At 42.0% G+C, this 19,504-nt stretch overlaps 1 protein-coding gene across 1 annotated transcript; it reads right to left on the bottom strand.

The window, feature by feature from the left end:
* Positions 1 to 3,714: 3,714 nt before the first annotated feature.
* Positions 3,715 to 16,557, bottom strand: C3H5orf15 (chromosome 3 C5orf15 homolog). Its single transcript, XM_060146247.1, has 3 exons — positions 16,410 to 16,557; positions 6,965 to 7,485; positions 3,715 to 5,210 (listed from the first exon to the last, which is right to left on the bottom strand). Exons 1-3 carry the CDS (start codon positions 16,534 to 16,536, stop codon positions 5,079 to 5,081), a joined length of 780 nt encoding a protein of 259 aa, XP_060002230.1. The 5' UTR covers positions 16,537 to 16,557; the 3' UTR covers positions 3,715 to 5,078.
* Between the last annotated feature and the right edge of the window lie 2,947 nt (positions 16,558 to 19,504).

The raw sequence follows: 19,504 nt of genomic DNA on the forward strand, positions 1-19,504 counted from the left end.
GAGGGAATTCCCCGGCAGTCCAGTAGTTGGGACTCTGTGATTTCACTGCCATGGGCCGGGGTTCAATCCCTGGTCAGGGAACTAAGATCCCACAAGCCAAGCAGCATGGTCAAAAACTTTTTTTAAAAAAAGGCGCACAGTGGTTGAGAGTCTGCCTGCCGATGCAGGGGACACGGGTTCGTGCCCCGGTCCGGGAGGATCCCACATGCCGCGGAGCGGCTGGGCCCGTGAGCCATGGCCGCTGAGCCTGCGCGTCCGGAGCCTGTGCTCCGCAACGTGAGAGGCCACAACAGTGAGAGGCCCGCGTACCGCAAAAAAAAAAAAAAAAAAAAAAAGAAAATAAAAAAAGGCGCAATCTGGTTTCTGGCGTATAACATTCATCACACTTCACTGTGACTGCTTAATTCCTTTTCTTCTCTGCCTGACAGAGGGCACCATGGGGACAGAGACAGTGTCTGCCTTGACCTACTGGCACCCCCAGCTCACAGCAGAGAGCTGGAGTGAAAGGAGCCCAGGTGTTTGGCTTTCAGTGCGATGCTGTGGTAATGGCAGAAAGTGGACACCTGAGGGTGAACCTCGGCTCCCAAGCCCTGCCTCCGTCCTTGCACGCCTCCCAATCCTCACCCCCGGCAGAGCTGCAGGCTCCCTTAGCTCAGGCACGCTGAGGAGCCTAAAAGCAACCCTCCCTGGGGTCCTGGGTCTCACTGCCTTTAGACAAAGTTCTTGGGAACAGCCCAGGGCATGATGGGAAGGACCCTTTAGCCTTGCTTCAGGGAAAGGATGAGGATGGGAAGAGGGAATGGGGTTGGGAGGCTCCAAGGAAGCCCCATCTGTTCCCTAGCAGGTTGTACAGGGTATAAACCCAGCTCTGACAAGGTGCATGTTTCCAGCGAGCCCCTGGGGAGCTGGGCAGGCAGTCCCAGGACTGTGGGCAGCTTCTAGCAGCTCCTTTGGGCTCTCACTCCTTGGTGGGCTCAAGGTTCAAGCTGGCTCTTCTGTCGTCAGTGATGTGTTGGAAACTCCTCCCCGTACACAAAGTCCTTTCACAAACATAAATCCATTTTTTCTTCCTGACAAACCCAGAAGCTAACCAGTTGCCCATTTTATAAGGTAGGAGGTTAATACAAACACAGAGCTCAGACCAAAGTCATCCAGCCTTGACCTCATCCCACACTCCTCCTTCCCCTCCATTTCTCCCAAGGTCTGTCTTCCTAGAAGAGCAGGTAGGTGCAGCGTGGGCCAGGACGTCCTTAGACTCAGCAAAGCCCAGGGACGTTCAAGTTAGCCCTGGAGATCCCGGACCCTTCCTCACTCCCAGGGGATCAGGAAATGTGTTTGGTCTCTCCCTGGAGGCTGCAAAATGGCATGTGAGGGACTCTGAGTCTAGAGGTCAGGCCTAGAGTGAGAATCCAACCCAGAACTGTCTGACACAGGGCCCACCAGAGCTCTAACCCACTGCAAGGCACTGCCTCCTTTGGAAGGGTCCCGGGAGTGCTGTCCAATCTACATTCCGAAGGGTAGCCTGGGAGAGAAGCACAAAGGGCCCTATTAGAAGGGCATGCAGGAAGTAAAGGATTCCCAGAACACGGCATCTCTAGGTTTCCCAGCAGAGAAATGAGGGAGTTTTGGGGTTTTGAGAGAAAGATCCATAGGGTTTCAGAGCAGAAATATTAGTGTGTTAGGTAGAGAAAGGCTTCCTAAGGAGCAGGGGCTTTTAAATCTGAAACCTCATCAATAGTGGCAGAGGGGTCTGGGACTCCATAAGAGGGAGCTGGAAGAGAGGTGGGTAAAAGCTGCTGCTTATGGGTCCAAAATCAGGCTCCCTGGAGTCACTTCAGCAGCCTAGACAGCAGGTCACCACCACACAGGGCTCTTGAGAGGGGAGTCGGAAATGGCCCCAGCTCCGTTTCCACAATCTATCCTAGCAACTTCCCCTCAAGTAAGTAAATGTCAAGTAAGTAAAACGACAGGTGAACAGAATCTAGCTACAGACTGACCTCAAACCTCAGGACAGCCCCCTTTTCAGCTCCCTTGGAAGACGTCTGGCCCTCACAAGATACTTTTAACCTCTTAAATTTCTGCTGGGAAGTTCCCACACCGTTTTCAGCTTACTGCTGAAAAGGAGGCAAACTGTTGCAACACCAGATAGGACTGAGAGAGGGCAAAAGGCGAAAGACAAAATGCAAAGTCAGCCAGAGAGGTAAAGAGAGAACCAGAACACTGGCAGCTGTGCCTGCAGTAACCTTCTCCATCCCCTTCACCTTCACGGGCAGCAGCTGCTTTGATCAGAACCTGGGATTTGAATGAAGAGGTGATATCTCACACAATTAATGTGGGCTTTAGCCTCATGTAGGAATGTGGATATTCAGATAAAGCTCACACACTACATCTTGGTTCTCCCCCACTGCCTGCAGTGCTAGGTCCCAGATGTTAGTAGTATTAGACTGTATGCTGACTACATGAGCCAGTGCAGGGCCTGTTTTCTCATCTAATTTCGCAAGCATGTCATCAAATGATTTCAAGGGGCCTAGCAGGTGTCAGGCAGTGCTGAGTAAGGGGCTAGAGTTGAGTAAGGGCCAGTCTCAGTCTTCAAGCTCATACTCTGTGGAGCAAACCATAGCGAGGGCCGCCTCCTGCACACATTCTACCAAAGAGCTTGCACTCACCCTCTTGAGTTCACATCTAAAATCAAAACCCCAGTCAAGACATGCCTGCCTGCACAAATTCTAAATGTCTGTTTCTGTCTGCCTCACAACTTTCAACACATTCTTTTTCAGATAAGATACAGAAAGAGGAACTAAAGTGTTTTCTATTTTGCCGTTAGTACCAACATTTGGTGCAGTGCTCCTGGTCTCTCCAGAAACTGACACTGAAAGAAGGCAGCAGACAATACCACATGTAAGTAGGATATATTAGTGCTGTAAGACTCAAATGTGGGTCTTATCTGTGCCATTCAATCCTATTTACGCCTTTGCCTCATTTAACCCAACAAACCAATTCCAGTACAGAAATGTTCACCACAATATTATTTCTGAACCAAAAATTGGAAACCATCTAAACATTCAAGAGGAAAATAGCTAAATAAATTATGTAGCTATTAAATGTTTTTAAAGAATATTAATGATAGGATCTGTTAGGTAAAAAGCAAGATACAAAACGCTATAGAGGTCAAATTCATCTAAAAATTGTTAACATACACATATGTGTGAATTATATACACATTTATAGACCAGTGGCTTGGGTGCCTCTGTAAGACACTGGCAGCATTTTAAATCAATGTACAGTCTGATGCTCCAAGTCAGAGGCTACTTGACTGCAGCACTGGGACATGGGTAGCAAAGACTGTGCCATCCGGAAGCACCCAAGAACCCCAGATCCACTAAGCGGGATGATCCTCCAGGATCGGGGGGCCTTCAACAGGGAGACAACAGGGAAGCTAGGATGCTACAAGTGCACATTGATTTAGCTGCTTTACTTTTCTTTGCAATCCTACTTTGCTACAGTTTTCAATAAATTCAGTACATAACAGTAAACTAGACCTAAAGTAAGATCTAGAAATGTACGTGGAATTCATAGAAGCACAGTCCTATTGCTAAAAGGAATAAAAGCAAGCTAATCAGCTTACCTTCCTCCCAGACACAGCACTACCCATCTATCACCACCCAAATGAAGGACCCCATGCCAGCATTAAAATGAAACACACTTATAAAATCATGGATTTATACCTTTGCCATTTATTTTTAAAATCTTATTCAAAATATTAAATAATACAATTTCAGATATGAAAAAAATTACTGTAATAAAACAGTTCAGGTGTATTTCCACTCTGCTTCCCTTCCTTATTATAACAGTAAATTGTCCACCCAAGAGCAACAATGGACTGCCCTGCCTCTTCCACCTCTACACAAACCGCATGCCCACTGGCTCATCTGGGCTTTGTGAGTGGTGTTTAACATATATTAGGGGTTATGTTTTCTAAAAAGTTGTCGTGACACTTGTAAGAAGTCAACCAGGTTTCAAATCACATATTTACATATTGATCAACTCCTTATCATAGAAAGACAGGCTAAAATTAAATACAGTAAATCATTTCCAGTTTCTATTAAAAAAGAACAAGAAAACAAAACAAATACAGGGGGAGAAAGAGTCAGCATACACATATATCCTTCATGTATACAAACAACTTCATTCAGGTATAATTTTAATTTGAAAGACTTAGATACAATATTATTTAAGTGACATGGCCCCGAAAATTTATTCAAACTTACTATAAAAAAAAAAACAAGTGAACAAATATGGTATAATTTTAAACTCTGCCCCTAGCTTGAAAGCTTGGAGAAACCCTTGCTACAATCAGTTGCTAAGTAAAAGCAATTATTCACGTATTTAAAATTTTATGACAATTTCTACCTCTAAATTTAATTCAGTAATTCAAACCAAAAAATGCTCTCTATAACATTTTATTTATGTCTACTGCAAACTGCAGAGTCTCTACTGCAGAATTTCTAGACAAATTTATTAATGTGTTACTTAAAATTGTGGTCAGAATGAGCAATAATAAATTATGTATAAATTATCCAAAAATATCCAAAGCAATTTTCCTGGAAGAAAAAAATGTTACTTATATATAAAGCATTATTACATACATCCTTACATACATAGATACAGTTTGACAGCACAAAGAAATGTGTGCTTAAGAAACAGTATTTGGATGGCAGAAAGAGAATCTGAGTCAGCAGTATCAGATGTGTTAGAATTTAATTGTAAGTTTGGGATCTTTTAAAAGTAGCATTACTAACACTTCCAGAAAAAGAACAATAAAGAAATCTAAAACAATAAAAACAGGTAATGCTTAGCTCCACATTTTGGACACCTGATTGAATTCAACTCTAAAAATGTAGATAAAAAAATTATATACTCCTTGTTCATGAAACTTAACTTCCAAAGCACCAAGGCAAAATAAAGAGAGGCCCACCTCTCATTTAAGTACTAACTGCCAATGGCGAACATCTGCACAATATCATATAAAAAGTCAAGCAAATAAAATTATGTAATAAGCTAACACAAATCACAGTGCTTTAAAATATATAATCATTGGTAATCTTCAGAGAAGGCATTGCCTCATTAACATTCTGGTCTAAACGATGATATTCCACTGTTTTCGAACAAAGACCATCACGCCATTTCCTGCTTTGAACCAGAAGGAAAATCTGGAATAAAACAAAATAAATCAGATATGCAAAAAAGAAAATAGAGGACATGCTAAAAGTTTTTTATAACAAGTGAAGTATCTCTCTCCTAGGTTCCCAAATACAAAAGTAAAATGTCAACAACAAAAGGGCTATTTTGTTTTCCATCTTGTAAACAAGGTGAGACAGTGCTTTTTAATTTTTAATGTACATAGGAATGCCTATTAAAGACTGATTCCTGGCGTCTCTCTTCAGAGATGAGTTAGTAGATTGCAGTGGAGTCGAGGAACCTACCTGTTTAACAAGTCCCTTAGGTATTTATAATAGAGATGGTCCAACACTAAACACTGGAATAAAGTATCACTGGCATTCAAAATTTTGTCCACCTACAAATATTTACAGAGCTAGTGACAGACCACTAAACCACAAATAACCAAAGGGTTTGTTTGCTTGTTTTCTGAGTCAAAACAACAAGTAAAATATTAGAATCACTGATTCTCAAAGCTGGAAGGCATTGTGAAATTCTCTGGTCCAGTTCTATCATTTCGCAAGTGAGAAAATCAAGGTCCCAAAGGGGAAGGTGGCTGCCAGGAATAACAAAGCAAGTTACAACAAAGTCAAGACTGAGAATTCCTGGCCAATAAGTATTAAAAAGGACATTGTGGGGCTTCCCTGGTGGCACAGTGGTTGAGAGTCCGCCTGCCGATGCAGGGGACACAGGTTTGTGCCCCGTTCCGGGAAGATCCCACATGCCGCGGAGCGGCTAGGCCCGTGAGCCATGGCCGCTGAGCCTGCGCGTCCGGAGCCTGTGCTCCATCTGCAGCAGGAGAGGCAACAGTGAGAGGCCTGCGTACCGCAAAAAAAAAAAAAAAGAAAAAGCACATTGTGCTTGATCTCCCTTTAAATGTTTAAAAAGCTTAACTATTTAGCTCTGGGACTACACAGTGCCCAGATGAACCTTCACACTAAATTATCCATTCAGGCCTATTTATGCCTGCTCTGCCTCACGTAGTCCAACACACCAACTCCAGTACAGCAGTGTTCATCACAATATTATTTCTGAACCAAAAACTGAAAACCATCTAAATACTCAGCAGGAAAATAGCCAAATAAATTATGTAGCTATTAAATCATGTTTTTAAAGAATATTAATGATATGAAAAATGCTCATGATTTGTTAGGTAAAAGGGAAGATACAAAACTCTATATGAAATAATCAAATTCATTTAAAAATTAACATACACATATATGTCTGAACTATACACACATTTACAGACCAGAAATATACCAAAATGTTAATAATGCTCAGCTTTGGGTAGTAGCTTATATTTTCTTTTCTACACTTTTCTGTGTCCCTAAAAAAGACATGTAATACTTTAACAACCAGGGAAAAAAGTTATCAAAATATCATAAAGTTCAGTGCTTAATAAATTAGAAGTCTTAAATTAACAATCTCTCTCCACAAGCACTCCCAGTGAAGTAGCAATGCTAAGTTAAGATACAAAACATTTTTTTAAAAAAATCACTGGGCTTTGGTTTTGCTCAATAAAAATATTTTGGCTTCTTTTTTCAGAAGCACATGTAGTAAAGCATTCTGTCTTTCATTTGTTAAAATACACCACAAATTTATAAACTGATATGAGACATCTTGATATTTTACCATCAACAGAAACCTGACCAAAAAAGAAAAAACTCTGAATCAGCAGAAGTATTAATAAGAAATATGACTGAGATTATAGAGGGCAACTAGAGGGGGTGAAAAATCCCAAACTTACCTTCCTTTTGTTGTGATATGTAATATAAACAACAGCAACACAAAAAGCAAAAATAATAAGATGGAAAAAGAAATGGCTATCTTCCTCTTCTATATTTGAGGGTGGGGTCTTAAAAGATCTCACTGACTGTTCAATTTCCATATAGCTCCTGTTTTCTTCCAAGGCCTCATTGGACTCATCGTCCCGGGGGCTGGTGGTCCAGTCGTAGTCTGGTTCTCCATAATCTCCATTGTCCAGAGTGTCTTTGGCAGTGGACGGAGAACTATTCAGTGTGAGAAGATCCTCCTCCTCTATGCTAGGATCTTCATTGTTATCAGCTTCCTCTTGGGACAGAGAAGTAGTAGGCGAGGGATGAGGGGACAGAGATGCCACTCCACTTTTTTCTGTACTAGTTGTGTGAGGGAGAGTGATGTTGATTTGGGAAACAGAAGGTTTGGTTTCATTTGTTAAAGCATCCATATTTGGAGTAGAAACATGTGACTTCGGTACAGTCTGGCTCGGCGAATCAGCCTGTGATAGAGCTAAAATAAGTAAATAAAGAACATTAAACTGAAATCTTCAAATTTATCTCCACCAAGCTAGAAGCACATATACCTAAATTTTCCACTAAGCTAGGATCAGCCACCTGTCTTTCTGTTCTGGGGTTGGGGTAGAGTCTGGGTCCTGAAGTCAAACCTCTGTGAAATGAAAACAGAGGGTACAAGCTCTGTGTGAACTTTGCCACTGTGACCTAAAGTCAAACCCCTCTCTATTCTTTCTTTTCTTTTTCTTACAGTGGCAGGCTATGTAATGCAGTAGGTCTCTTATGCTGCTTAAGTTGTTACTATCTGGCAAGGCAATTGTTATCTGATGAATATTTCATTTTTTACTTCAATTTATTTCATTTTAACTTTTTCATTTTTTTATTTCATTTTAAATTCAATGCCCAAAATTGAGATATACATGTAATGCTGTCAGCAATTATACTGTATTTTCCTAGTCCGTTCACCCTTCTACTCCCTTAGCAGACCATTCACATTTCCTCTGTCCTCAAACTTCTAACACCTTCTCTGTTGTCCTCATTTTTAAAGGCTAACATCACTTCCTAATTTCTCTGAGAAAAATGAAGCCATCAAAAGAGAACTTCCATGTACTACCAGAACTCTAGGCTCATAAGTCCAGCTGCCTACCTGATATCTCCTCTTAGACGTCTGTCATTCAAATTAACATGTTCAAAATGAATTCTGACTTTGGCTTCCAGGAAGATGGAGTAGATGTATTTTTCCCTATTCTTCCCACTAAAAACAAATTAAAACCCTGCATATTACATATAAAATAACATAAGATGACTCTGAAAGGTGGAAAGAATAAGGCAGAGTGGTTAGAGACCTGAGGACATGAGAAACAACCCAGTGGTGACTTTTCTAGATTTTCTTTTTACCTCACATATTCCAGACTTGAGCTGAAGAGCCCAGCAACCTGGAAACACCACGGGTGTGGACAAAAAGGGCCACCCAAAAAGCCTGCTCTCTTTTGCCAGGAGATCAGGAGAGAGGCAGCCTAGCAAGAAAGAAAACTTTTAGACAGTGACTGCTCTACTCCAAGCAAACAACACAGAAAAAACTGTGGCTCCACTCACACCTACACCAGCAAAGACCGAGTGGGGAGCCTAGATTTCCACCCTCACCAAGCTGTAATGAGGTGCCCCTTCCCCTCCACAATAGGATGATGTCAGAGGAGGCCTAGTGAACAGTCAAGACTTTAACCATGGTCTAGCAGTAATGAGGCCACCCCCAACAATATGTCAGTGCAGACCATGAGGGGAGCCAAAACTCCCACCCCTGCCCAGAACTAACAGGACCACCACCACCCTTCAGGTGCCAACACAGATCAAGTGGAGACCCTAGATTTCTAGCTCTACCTGCCAGTAATGTGCACCAATCCCCACCTCCCCTGCCAGAGCAATGTCATAAAAAGCCAACTAAAACAGAAAGTTTCAGACCAGAGTCTTAACAACACAAAGTACCACAATTTACCCCATACAAAATACATAATTTGAATAGCCCTTTAACTATCAAGGAAACTGAATTTTTAATTTTAAAACTCCCCAAAATCAAATCTCCTGGCCCAGATGGTTTCACTGGAGAATTCTACCAAATGTTTAATGAAGAATTAACACCAATTCTACACAATCTCTTCTAGAGACTTGCAGAGGAGGGAACACTTCACAATTCATTTTATGAAGCTAATATTATTATCCTGATACCAAAACCAAAGCCACTACAGAAAAAGAAAATTACAGACTGATATCTTTCATGAACAGAAATGCAAAAATCCTTAACAAAATATTAGCAAATAGAAATCAACTTTAGGACTTCCCTGGTGGCGCAGTGGTTGAGAATCCACCTACCAATGCGGGGGACATGGGTTGGAGCCCTGGCCCAGGAAGACCCCACATGCCGCGGAGCAACTAAGCCCGTGTGCCACAAATACTGAGCCCGCGTGCCTAGAGCCTGTGCTCTGCAACAAGAGAAGCCACCACAACGAGAAGCCCACGCACCGCAACTAGAGAAAGCCCACGTGCAACAACAAAGACCCAACACAGCCAAAAATAAATAAATGAATAAATATTTTTTAAAAAGAAATCAACTTTAATATAAAGTTCTCTGGTGGCCTAGTGGTTAGGGTTTTCGCTGCCGTGGCCCAAGTTCAATCCGTGGATGGGTAACTGAGATCCCACAAGCCACGCAGTGCAGCCAAAAAAAAAATAAAAAAGAAAGAAATCTGCAATATATAAAAAGAATGATACTCCATGATCACTAAGGTTTATTCCATGGATGCAAGACTGGCTCAATACTCAAAAATCAAAGTAATCCACCATATTAACAAGCTAAACGAACCTCAGCCTAAGTCTCACACCTTTTACAAAAATTAACTAAAAATGTATCACAAATTTAAATGTAAAACTACACAGATTTTTTAAAGAAGATTTAGGACAAAATCTTCAGAATCTAGGACTAGACAACAAATTCTTTGACCTGATACCAAAAATACATAAAAGGAAAAGTTCATAAATTGAATTCCATCAAATTTTTTTTAATTTATTTATTTTATTTATTTATCTTTGGCTGCTTTGGGTCTTCGTTGCTGCACATGGGCTTTCTCTAGTTGCAGCAAGTGGGGGCTACTCTTCGTTGCGGTAGAGTAGGGCTTCTCATTGCGGGCTTCTCATTGCGGTGGTGTCTCCTGTTGTGGAGCACGGGCTCTAGGCACACGGGCTTCAGTAGTTGTGGCACGCAGGCTCAGTAGCTGTGGCTCGCGGGCTCTAGAGCACAGGCTCAGTAGTTGTGGCACATGGGCTTACCTGCTCCGTGGCATGTGGGGTCTTCCCAGACCAGGGCTCGAACCCGTGTCCCCTGCATTGGCAGGCAGATTCGTAACCACTGCGCCACCAGGGAAGCCCAATTCCATCAAAACTTAAAAACTTTTTTCAGTGAAAGACCTTCCTGTGAGGATGAAAAGGCAAGCTACAAAGTGGGAGAAATATTTGTAAGCCCCATACCCAACAAAGGCCTAGTATCTAGAATACATAAAGTGAAAAAGCAAACAATCCAATTAGAACATGGGCAAAAGACATAAAGAGACGTTTCACCAAAAAGAACATACAGATGGCAAATAAGCACATGAAAAGATGTTAACCATTAGGGAAATGCAAATTAAAACCTCAGTGAGAGGGCTTCCCTAGTGGCACAGTGGTTACGAATCTGTGGTCACAGAATCCGCCTGCCAGTGCAGGGGACACGGGTTCGAGCCCTGGCCCGGGAAGATCCCACATGCCGTGGAGCAACTAAGCCCGTGTGCCACAACTACTGAGCCTGATCTCTAGAGCCCACAAGCCACAACTACTGAGCCCACATGCCACAACTACTGAAGCCTGCGCACCTACAGCCTGTGCTCCACAACAAGAGAAGCCACGACAATGAGAAGCCCGTGCACCTCAACAAAGAGTAGCCCCCACTCACCCCAACTAGAGAAAGCCCGCACACAGCAACGAAGACCCAACACAGCCAATAATTAATTAATTAATTTTTTTAAAAAAACCTCAATGAGATATCACTGCACACCTATCAGAATGGCTAAAATAAAAAATAATGACAATGCCAAATGTCGGCAAGGATGCAGAGAAACAAGATCACTCATATGTTGCTGCTGGTAATGTAAAATAGGACGACCATTCCAGAAAACAGCTTGGCAGTTTCTTAAAAAACTAAATGTGCAACTACCATGTGACCCAGCAGTTACAGTCCTGGGCATTTATCCCAGAGAAATAAAAACATGTTCACATAAAAATCTGTACATAAATGTTTATAGCAGCCTTATTCATAATAGCCAAAAACTGGAAACAACCCAGATGTCCTTCAATGGATGAAAGGTTAAACAAAGTGTAGTACATCCATACCATGGAATATTACTCAGCAATTAAAAGGAACAAACTATAGACAAATGAAACAACTTAGAAGAATCTCCTGAGAATTATGCTAGATGAAAAAAGCCAATCCCAAAAAGTTACATACCATATGATCCCATGTATCATATTCACAAAATGATAAAATTGTAGAAATAAAAAAGATTAGTGGTTGCCAGGATTTCAGGAGGGAGTAGGGATAGGAAGAAAGTGAGAATAACTATAAAAGAGCAACAGGAAAGATCCTTATGGTGATGTTAATGCTCTGTATCTTGATTGTATCGATATCAGTATCCTGGTTGTGATATTATACTACAGTTCTGCAGGATGTTATCACTGGGAAAAACTGGGTAAAGGGTACACAGAATTTCTGTATTTTATTTCTTACAACTGCAAGTGAATCTACAATTATTTCAGAATGAAAAGGTTAAAGAAATGCATTTTTCTTCCCACTCCAAAAAGAAAAAACAAAGAAACAAAAACAAAAACTTGTTCTATCTATAGTCCCCCTCCCAGTTAATGGCAACTCCATTTTTCTGTTACTCAAGCCAAAAGCCTTGGAGTCATTATTTTAACACCCCACATCCAATCTGTTTCTCTGCCTTCAAAATATATGCAGAATTTGAAGAGTTTTCACCCCTCCATTGCTACTGCCTAGTCCAAGCCACCACAATCTCCCCTGGATTATTATGGTAGCCTTCTAAATGATCTGTATGCTTCTCCCTTAACCCCTAGTGTCCACTCTCAACATAACAGCCAGAGTCATCCTGTAAAAACTTAAGTTAAAATGACGTTACTCCTCTGCTTAAAACCATCTAGTAGCTCTCCATTTCCCTCAAGAGTGAAATTCAAAGTCTTTATAATAGCCTATAAGATCCTATATGATCTGGTCCCCATTATCTCAATGCTGTTATCTCCTACTAATCTTCCTAACTATTCTATCCCCACTGCCTACTTAACAGATAGCAGGCATTCAATAAATATTTATTGAAAATGCTCAACTCTCACCACAAATCCTACACTGCTTCCCAAGTAGCGTTTTTGCACCTACTACACCCTCTGAAAAGCCTTTCTCATAGTTCTCAGCCAGGTAAGACCCCGCCACTCTTCTAAGGATATCTCCAACATCACCCTATTTGTTGCTGTAACTCCAATACCTAGCACCAAGTAGGAGCAGAATTAATAAATATTGTTCAAGGAGTAAAAATCTGGAAGTTGGGACTTCCCTAGCAGTCAGTGGTTAAGACTTGGCGCTTCCACTGCAGAGGTCAAGGGTTCGATCCCTAGTTGGGGAACTAAGTTCCCACATGCCACAAAACACAGCCAAAAAACACGTGGACGTTATATACAAGAAAACGAACTAGGACTTCATCTGAAACATTTGATGTAAATTAGATCAACCTCCTGGACTACCACTCCTTCAAATGAAAGAGGTTGATCCAGTCAGCTATAAAGAGTATTCAGAACAAAGTGATAACTCTGACTTTATGGATTTGTTTCGGTTTATATATATATATATATAAACTTTAGACTTTTACATATTGATATATGTTCCATTTCTACCCTTTCCTATTTGATATCACCTCTCTAGTTAAAACTTAACACTTTAAAATTAAAATTTTTTAATTTAATTCTCTCCTACTGGTACCTTTTTAAAAACTGCCTTAAAATAAACTATATCAATATTTCTCGAACAAGAATGCAGAAGACCCTGAGAATTCATTCACACACTGAATTCTGGGAAACAATGCCTTAAAAATTAAATACACATTAAATAAATTTAGGCAACATCTAGGAGCAATATGATGGTCAATGTAGAAAGCAGGCACTTTTGAAATGGCATGGCCAGACTAGGTCAGACAGTGAGCATCCAGTGATCCAAAATAACACTTACATTAACTTCTTTAAACTTTACCAAAACAAAAACATCTGTAAAAAGTCTTACAGATTGCCAAGAATATACCCAAGCACTGAAATTTTAAGAAACCTAATATGGAACAAGTTTAAATAAATCTGATATAGAAACTTTCTAACTTCCTATGCTTACTTGAAGTTTGGAATGCAATATATTCTAGCTAGACTTTAATTTTCTTATTACAAGAGTAATTACTTTGAAATCACTTTACCATAAGGCACGCTTACAAAAAACATTTATATTACCCAAAGCTTTACACATGCTACACTGTACTACAATGGAGCTGCTTCCCTATTAAAAGCATACATGTTAGTTTTCATTTAAGTTATTTTCAATAGGGAATAATCTGAATTTAAAATTGATATATACAAAAACTTAATAAAAGAAAACCATTCCCTGAAATGTCCTAGTATAGTTGGAGCAATGTTTATGGGGCCTTAACAAATAAAAAAAGACAAGAGGACACCTTAATTCTCCACACTCACCCTGCTTACCCACACATCAGAAAATTTTCAACCATCTCTTAAAGAGAAAAAGTTGTTTTTGAAACTATAGTTACCAGCTACATATTCCCCAAACTGTATATCTTAAGCACTCCAGCAAGAAATATAAATGCTTAAATGTCAGTTTTTTCTTAGATGATTAAATGACCAAAACAACCATGCTACTTAGGAACTTTAGGAACAGGAGTATCTGCATCAACCAGAGAAATCCTCATTATATTTTACTAACAATGAAAGGGCCTTGGGAAAATGGGCCACAGTCCTTTCCCACTGAGTTACAAACACTTCTGGGAGGGTGGTCCAGGTGCCCTGCCCTCACGGCTGCTGGGGAAACCCAAGTAAGTAACCACAGCACTGTAGTACAGGAATGTATGGCTAGACAGCCCCTGTTGGCAAATAAATGAACACTATCCCATTTATACTGTTTTTCATCTGAACTCAAACAAGATTTAGGCAGAAAAAGAAGGATCATGTCTTGGCCTGAAATAAAAAAGGGACTACTAAACAAGATACTGCTTAATCATTATAAATTCTTATTAGTGGATTTGTTCCCCCTAAGTCTCAGGCCATGGTCTACAGGTTTCCTCTTTTCTCAATAAAGCCTTCAATATCTTGATTCACAATGTAACATTTCTAAGAAAAGGAATACTTAATCGTGCAGCACTATTTACAATAGCCAAGATATGGAAACAACCTAAGTGCCCATGGATCAATGAATGGATAAAGAAGTTGTGGTACACACACACAGTGGATTATCATTCAGCCACAAAAGAGAATGGAATCTTGCCATTTGCAACAACATGGATGGATCTTGAGGGCATTATGCTACGTAAAATACGTCAGTCAGAGAAAGACAGATATATGATTTCATTTACATGCTACGTGAAATACATCAGTCAGAGGAAGACAGATATATGGTTTCATTTACATGTGGAATCTAAAAAACAAAACAAAACAAATAAAAACAAATTAAAAATCTAAACTCATAAATACAGAGAACAGAATGGTGGTTGGCGGGGACAGGGGCAGGGTGGAGGTGAAGGGAATCAAAAGGTACAAACTTCCACTTATAAAATAAATTAGTCATGGGGATGCAATGTACAGCACGGTGACTATAGTTAATAATACTGTACTGCATGTCTGAAAGTTGCTAAGAGTAAATCTGACAAGTTCTCATTATAAGAAAAAAATGTTAACTATGTGTGGTGATGGATGGTAACTAGACTTAGTGTGCGATCACAGTGTATACAAACATCAAATCATTACGCTATACACCTGAAACTAATATGTCAATTATACCTCAATTAAAAAATAAATACTTAAATCCTACAGATCCATTGAAATGAAGCAGGGTTGTCTGGTTAACCCAGGACACAGAGAAGGGGGACCATGTTTACAAAGAATCTCCCTTGTCCCAGAACTCCTCTTCTCCTCCCAAGACCCTCAGGAGTCCAACGCCCCAGCATTCTGGCTCTTTACCAAGCCCCGGAACCTCCCAGTCCTCACAGATGCACCAATACTCAAAGATAGCTCTTTTCCTTTCACTTTCGCTCTCCAAATTATTCCATCGGCTCGGCCCGGTCAGTGCCCCTACCCACCTTCGTCTTTACCGCTGATCTCACCCGTTCTGGAAAGCCCCCGCCTTCCCTTGGCCCAGCTAAACCCCTGGGCACCCGCACCTGACCTTGGGACTCTCTCTAGACACCACACCTCTTACTCTCGGCTGTCTCCTCAGCACCTGTCCCCTCTGTGCTCTCTTCTAGACCCTCCTAACTCCCATCTCTGTAAAGAAAAAAAAAGAACGTTGCATGCCATTCCAGTTCTACAAGAATCAAGCTATTAGCCACTGCAGTTGCCCACCTACAGTGGATCTGAGGGGAACTAAGGATGGAGAAAAACAGGATGAAGTATTCTGTTTTGGATACACGGGTCCTAGACAGGTAAGATGCATACCTAAGGAAGAATTTCAATAACCCCAGATTCTTGCGTCTTCCCATACAAAGTACTAAAATTATGAACTTCAGATGTCTGTTCTTTATGATGAGCAGTAATCTTTTGATGTTTGACTACATGTTTTTTTCCCAGCAAAAAATTCATCCATTAACCTGGCTCCTGCCTCACCTCTTCGAACAATTTCTCAGAACTGAGAAACTGGCTCCCCCCGCTACAGCCTTCAGTAAGACACTGAATAAACTCACAGTTCTTACAGTTGTGCGTTTTTGTTTGTAATCGACACCTCCAAGGGATCTTGGAGACCGCATCACCGCCATTCTCTGTGGCAACCCATTTTTCAAGACTCTAGACACCACCACCACTCCTCCCTCCCCGCCCATCTACACGCTCGCTGCCTGGGTCCCTGCAGCTCTCAACCCCACTTCTCAGGCCTCTTGGAGACCCCACCTCCACAGACCCCTTCAGACAGCCTACTCTCCCTCTTCGGGGCTGTAGAGACCCTGCCCCTCTAGACATCGCCACCTGCTCCGGACACTCGGAAGCGCCCGTTCCCTGGTCGGGCCCGTCTTGGCGTTCCGCGCCCGCGCCCGGGCCCTTCCCGCGACCTCCCTACCGCCACGCCCCATTTACCACTGGACGCAAGCAGAAGCGCCAGGACCAGCGGCAGCGCCAGCCCTCCGGGGACCTGGATGGCCGGCCTGGGCCGCAGTTTCGCTTGCTGGGCGCTCCTCATCCTCCTCAGGGTGGCGGCGGCCATAACGGTCTCGGCTGCGAGCCTGCGCGGTTGCTAGGCTCTACGTCATGACGTCAGACACTGCGTATGGCATCGCGGCCGTAGGCGTTTACGTCCCAACGTGATGACGTGTCAGCCTGGAGTTGGGTTCTGGGAGCCGGAAATGAGGGAGAGTGTTAGCGGGAATTGGGGCAAAGGGAAGCACCAGAAACTTGGCTGCAAGCTAAGGATGTATTGTGTAAGGTGTGAAGAGAGTCAGAACGAGCCCCTTCTTCCCACGTGATGGGCTAGTATCAGCTAATAACTTTTAGAACATTTTTAGAAGGAGTATCCATCTGTGTAATAGACCGATCCCAAAAGAGAAGTAACTGCCCTCCCCCTCCCAAAGGCAAAGGGGGACCTCACTGCTGGCGCAGTGGTTAAGAATCCGCCTGCCAATATATAGGGTACACGGGTTCGAGCCCTGGTCCAGGAAGTATCCCGCATGCCGCGGAGCAACTAAACCCCTGTGCCACAGCCACTGAGCCTGCGTTCTAGAGCCCATGAGCCACAAATACTGAAGCTCACGCGCAGGGAGCCTGTGCTCCACAAGAGAAGCCACCGCAATGAGAATCCTGAGCACCACAACAGAGCGTAGCCCCTGCTCGCCGCAACTAGAGAAAGCCCGTGCGCAGCAACAAAGACCCAATGCAACCAAAAATGAGAAAAGGCAAAGGAAATAAATGTTGAGTGGGTGGTGGGATTTTAGGTTGGTGGTATTTTAGGTTAAGTGTTCTATTTTTAACATTTCCCCATAATCATTTATTACTTCAACAAATACTTAGTACCTGTCCATATTTCAATATACAGCACTGAACAAAACACTTTTGTGGAATTTATTTTTCTGTGAGGGAGACTATAGTGTAAAATACATACTATATACAATGGTAAAGGTATTATGGAGGAAAAGCAGGGAAGTGGGCTAGGAAAGAGGTGTGCAAACAGCTTCCACATTTCCTACAATAAGCTTCTTTTAAATGTTGTTAACTTAAACCTCCCAGAATATGAAAGTGCAAATTTAGAAACTTCCAGGAAGTTCCCTTAGGGCCCTAGCCACAATGCTTTGGTCTGTGTGCTCTGTGAATATTTTCTTAATGTCTATAGGCTTCAGCTCGTAAAATTACATTTGATTGATTTGCAGGAAAATCAGCATGGCATGAAGCAAGACATTTATTTTACCCCACAGCTTCACCACTCTGGTCTCCATGATTTCCTCAGAGGATTGCTGCTATCCCCCAGAGACAGTTGAGCTGCCTCTTTGAAGAGAGAAAAGCCTGTGTTCTCCTCAATCTGGTTTCCTTTAACATTTTATCTGGCACTAGTGACTGCTCAAAAACACAAACTCTGTGTTGTTAAGAAAACTAAGAGGTCATTCATCTATTCATTTCCTTAAGCCCACCACAAGCCCAGATAGACTGAATGGTGCACTTATTGCAAAACTTCCAGGGTAGCCAGGGTACAAAGTCTTCCCAAGTTCCCCTGGAGCTTTCCCTCTGTGAGTACAGAAACCTTCACTCAGTTTAACGAATAAGCCTCTCAGTTCTAGCTTCTGCATGTTGGGAGATTCAGACTTAATCAGGCCTTTTTCCTGTAATAAACACACCTTCAATCCTCTCTTCTTTGTCCACTTTGTTCCTTTGGCCCCATACCAGATTATTTCAATTCTCTTACTGGTGAGATATCATGAACTCAAGGCATTTTGCACAATACTCTGACATGCAACAACCAGAAAATATGTAAATGAGAGGAAAATATTCCCTCAGAGGGCCCTTTGTACATTTCAAAATACCAAAAATGCAACTGGCTTCTGACTGGATGTACCCAACAACCATTATGGACAAAAATCTCTGGACACATTTAATAAAGTGAACTTTGAAATAGCTGCGGGTCCTTATGAACCTGATGAAGACAGTATAACAAATACTGAGGCCAGCAGGTTTGGGGTGACCAGTTACACAAAATGCTGGAAGTAAATCTGATACCTGTTGGGAATTGTCACTTCCAAACGTCCATAAAAAGGAATTGTGCCTAAAAATATTTATCATTGAATAGAAAAAACTATCTAGGGCTTCCCTGGTGGCGCAGCGGTTGAGGGTCCGCCTGCCGATGCAAGGGACACGGGTTCGTGCCCGGGTCCGGGAGGATCCCACAGGCCGCGGAGCGGCTGGGCCCGTGAGCCATGGCCGCTGGGCCTGCATGTCCGGAGCCTGTGCTCCGCAATGGGAGAGGCCACAACAGTGAGAGGCCCGCGTACCGCAAAAAAAAAAAAAAGTTCTTATCCCAAGAAAAAAACAATTCTGTACAGTGATGGATGTTAACTGGGCTTATTGTAGTGATCATTTCACAATATATACAAACATCAAATCATTATGTTGTACACCTGAAACTAATATAATGTTATAGGCCAATTACATCTTAATTTTAAAAACAAATTTTCAAAAAATTATAAAGGTGTTTGGGCTCTTCTGGAGGATATTTGAAGTAGGGAAGGATTTGACAGTGAAATTTTTCTGTTCCAGCTCTGAAGATGGAGGACACCACATGGCAAGGAGTGCAGGTGGCCTCTATTTGCTGAAAGTGGCCCCTAGCTGATGGCCAGCAAGGAAATAGAAACCACTATCTTACAACTAAAGGTAACTGAATTCTGCCACAACCATATGAGCCTGGAAGAGGACTCCAAACTTCAGATGAGAACACAGTCCGGCTGACATCCTAATTTCAGCATTGTGAGAAACTTAAGAGAGCCCAGGCACCCGGTGCTTGGACTTCAGACAGACAGACCTGTGAAATAATTAAGTGTTGTTTTAAGCCACTAAATTTGTGGTAATTGTTATGCAGCAATAGAAAACTAAAAATATCACACACACACAGCCACACCAAGGGGCCAAAGAACAAGACCAAACATATGTCCTGTTTATTCACACTCCTGTTAATAAAGACAACAAAAGAAGGA

Source organism: Lagenorhynchus albirostris, chromosome 3 (genome assembly GCF_949774975.1).
Source record: "Lagenorhynchus albirostris chromosome 3, mLagAlb1.1, whole genome shotgun sequence".
Lineage (NCBI taxonomy): Eukaryota > Metazoa > Chordata > Mammalia > Artiodactyla > Delphinidae > Lagenorhynchus > Lagenorhynchus albirostris.

Coding starts and splice junctions, on each gene's coding strand:
- C3H5orf15 (XM_060146247.1), bottom strand. CDS start 16,536: ATGGCCGCCGCCACCCTGAGGAGGATGAGGAGCGCCCAGCAAGCGAAA. Junction 7,486..16,409: donor GCTTCTGCTTGCGTCCAGTG/GTAAATGGGGCG, acceptor TACTTATTTTAG/CTCTATCACAGGCTGATTCG. Junction 5,211..6,964: donor CATATCACAACAAAAGGAAG/GTAAGTTTGGGA, acceptor GTTTTATTCCAG/ATTTTCCTTCTGGTTCAAAG.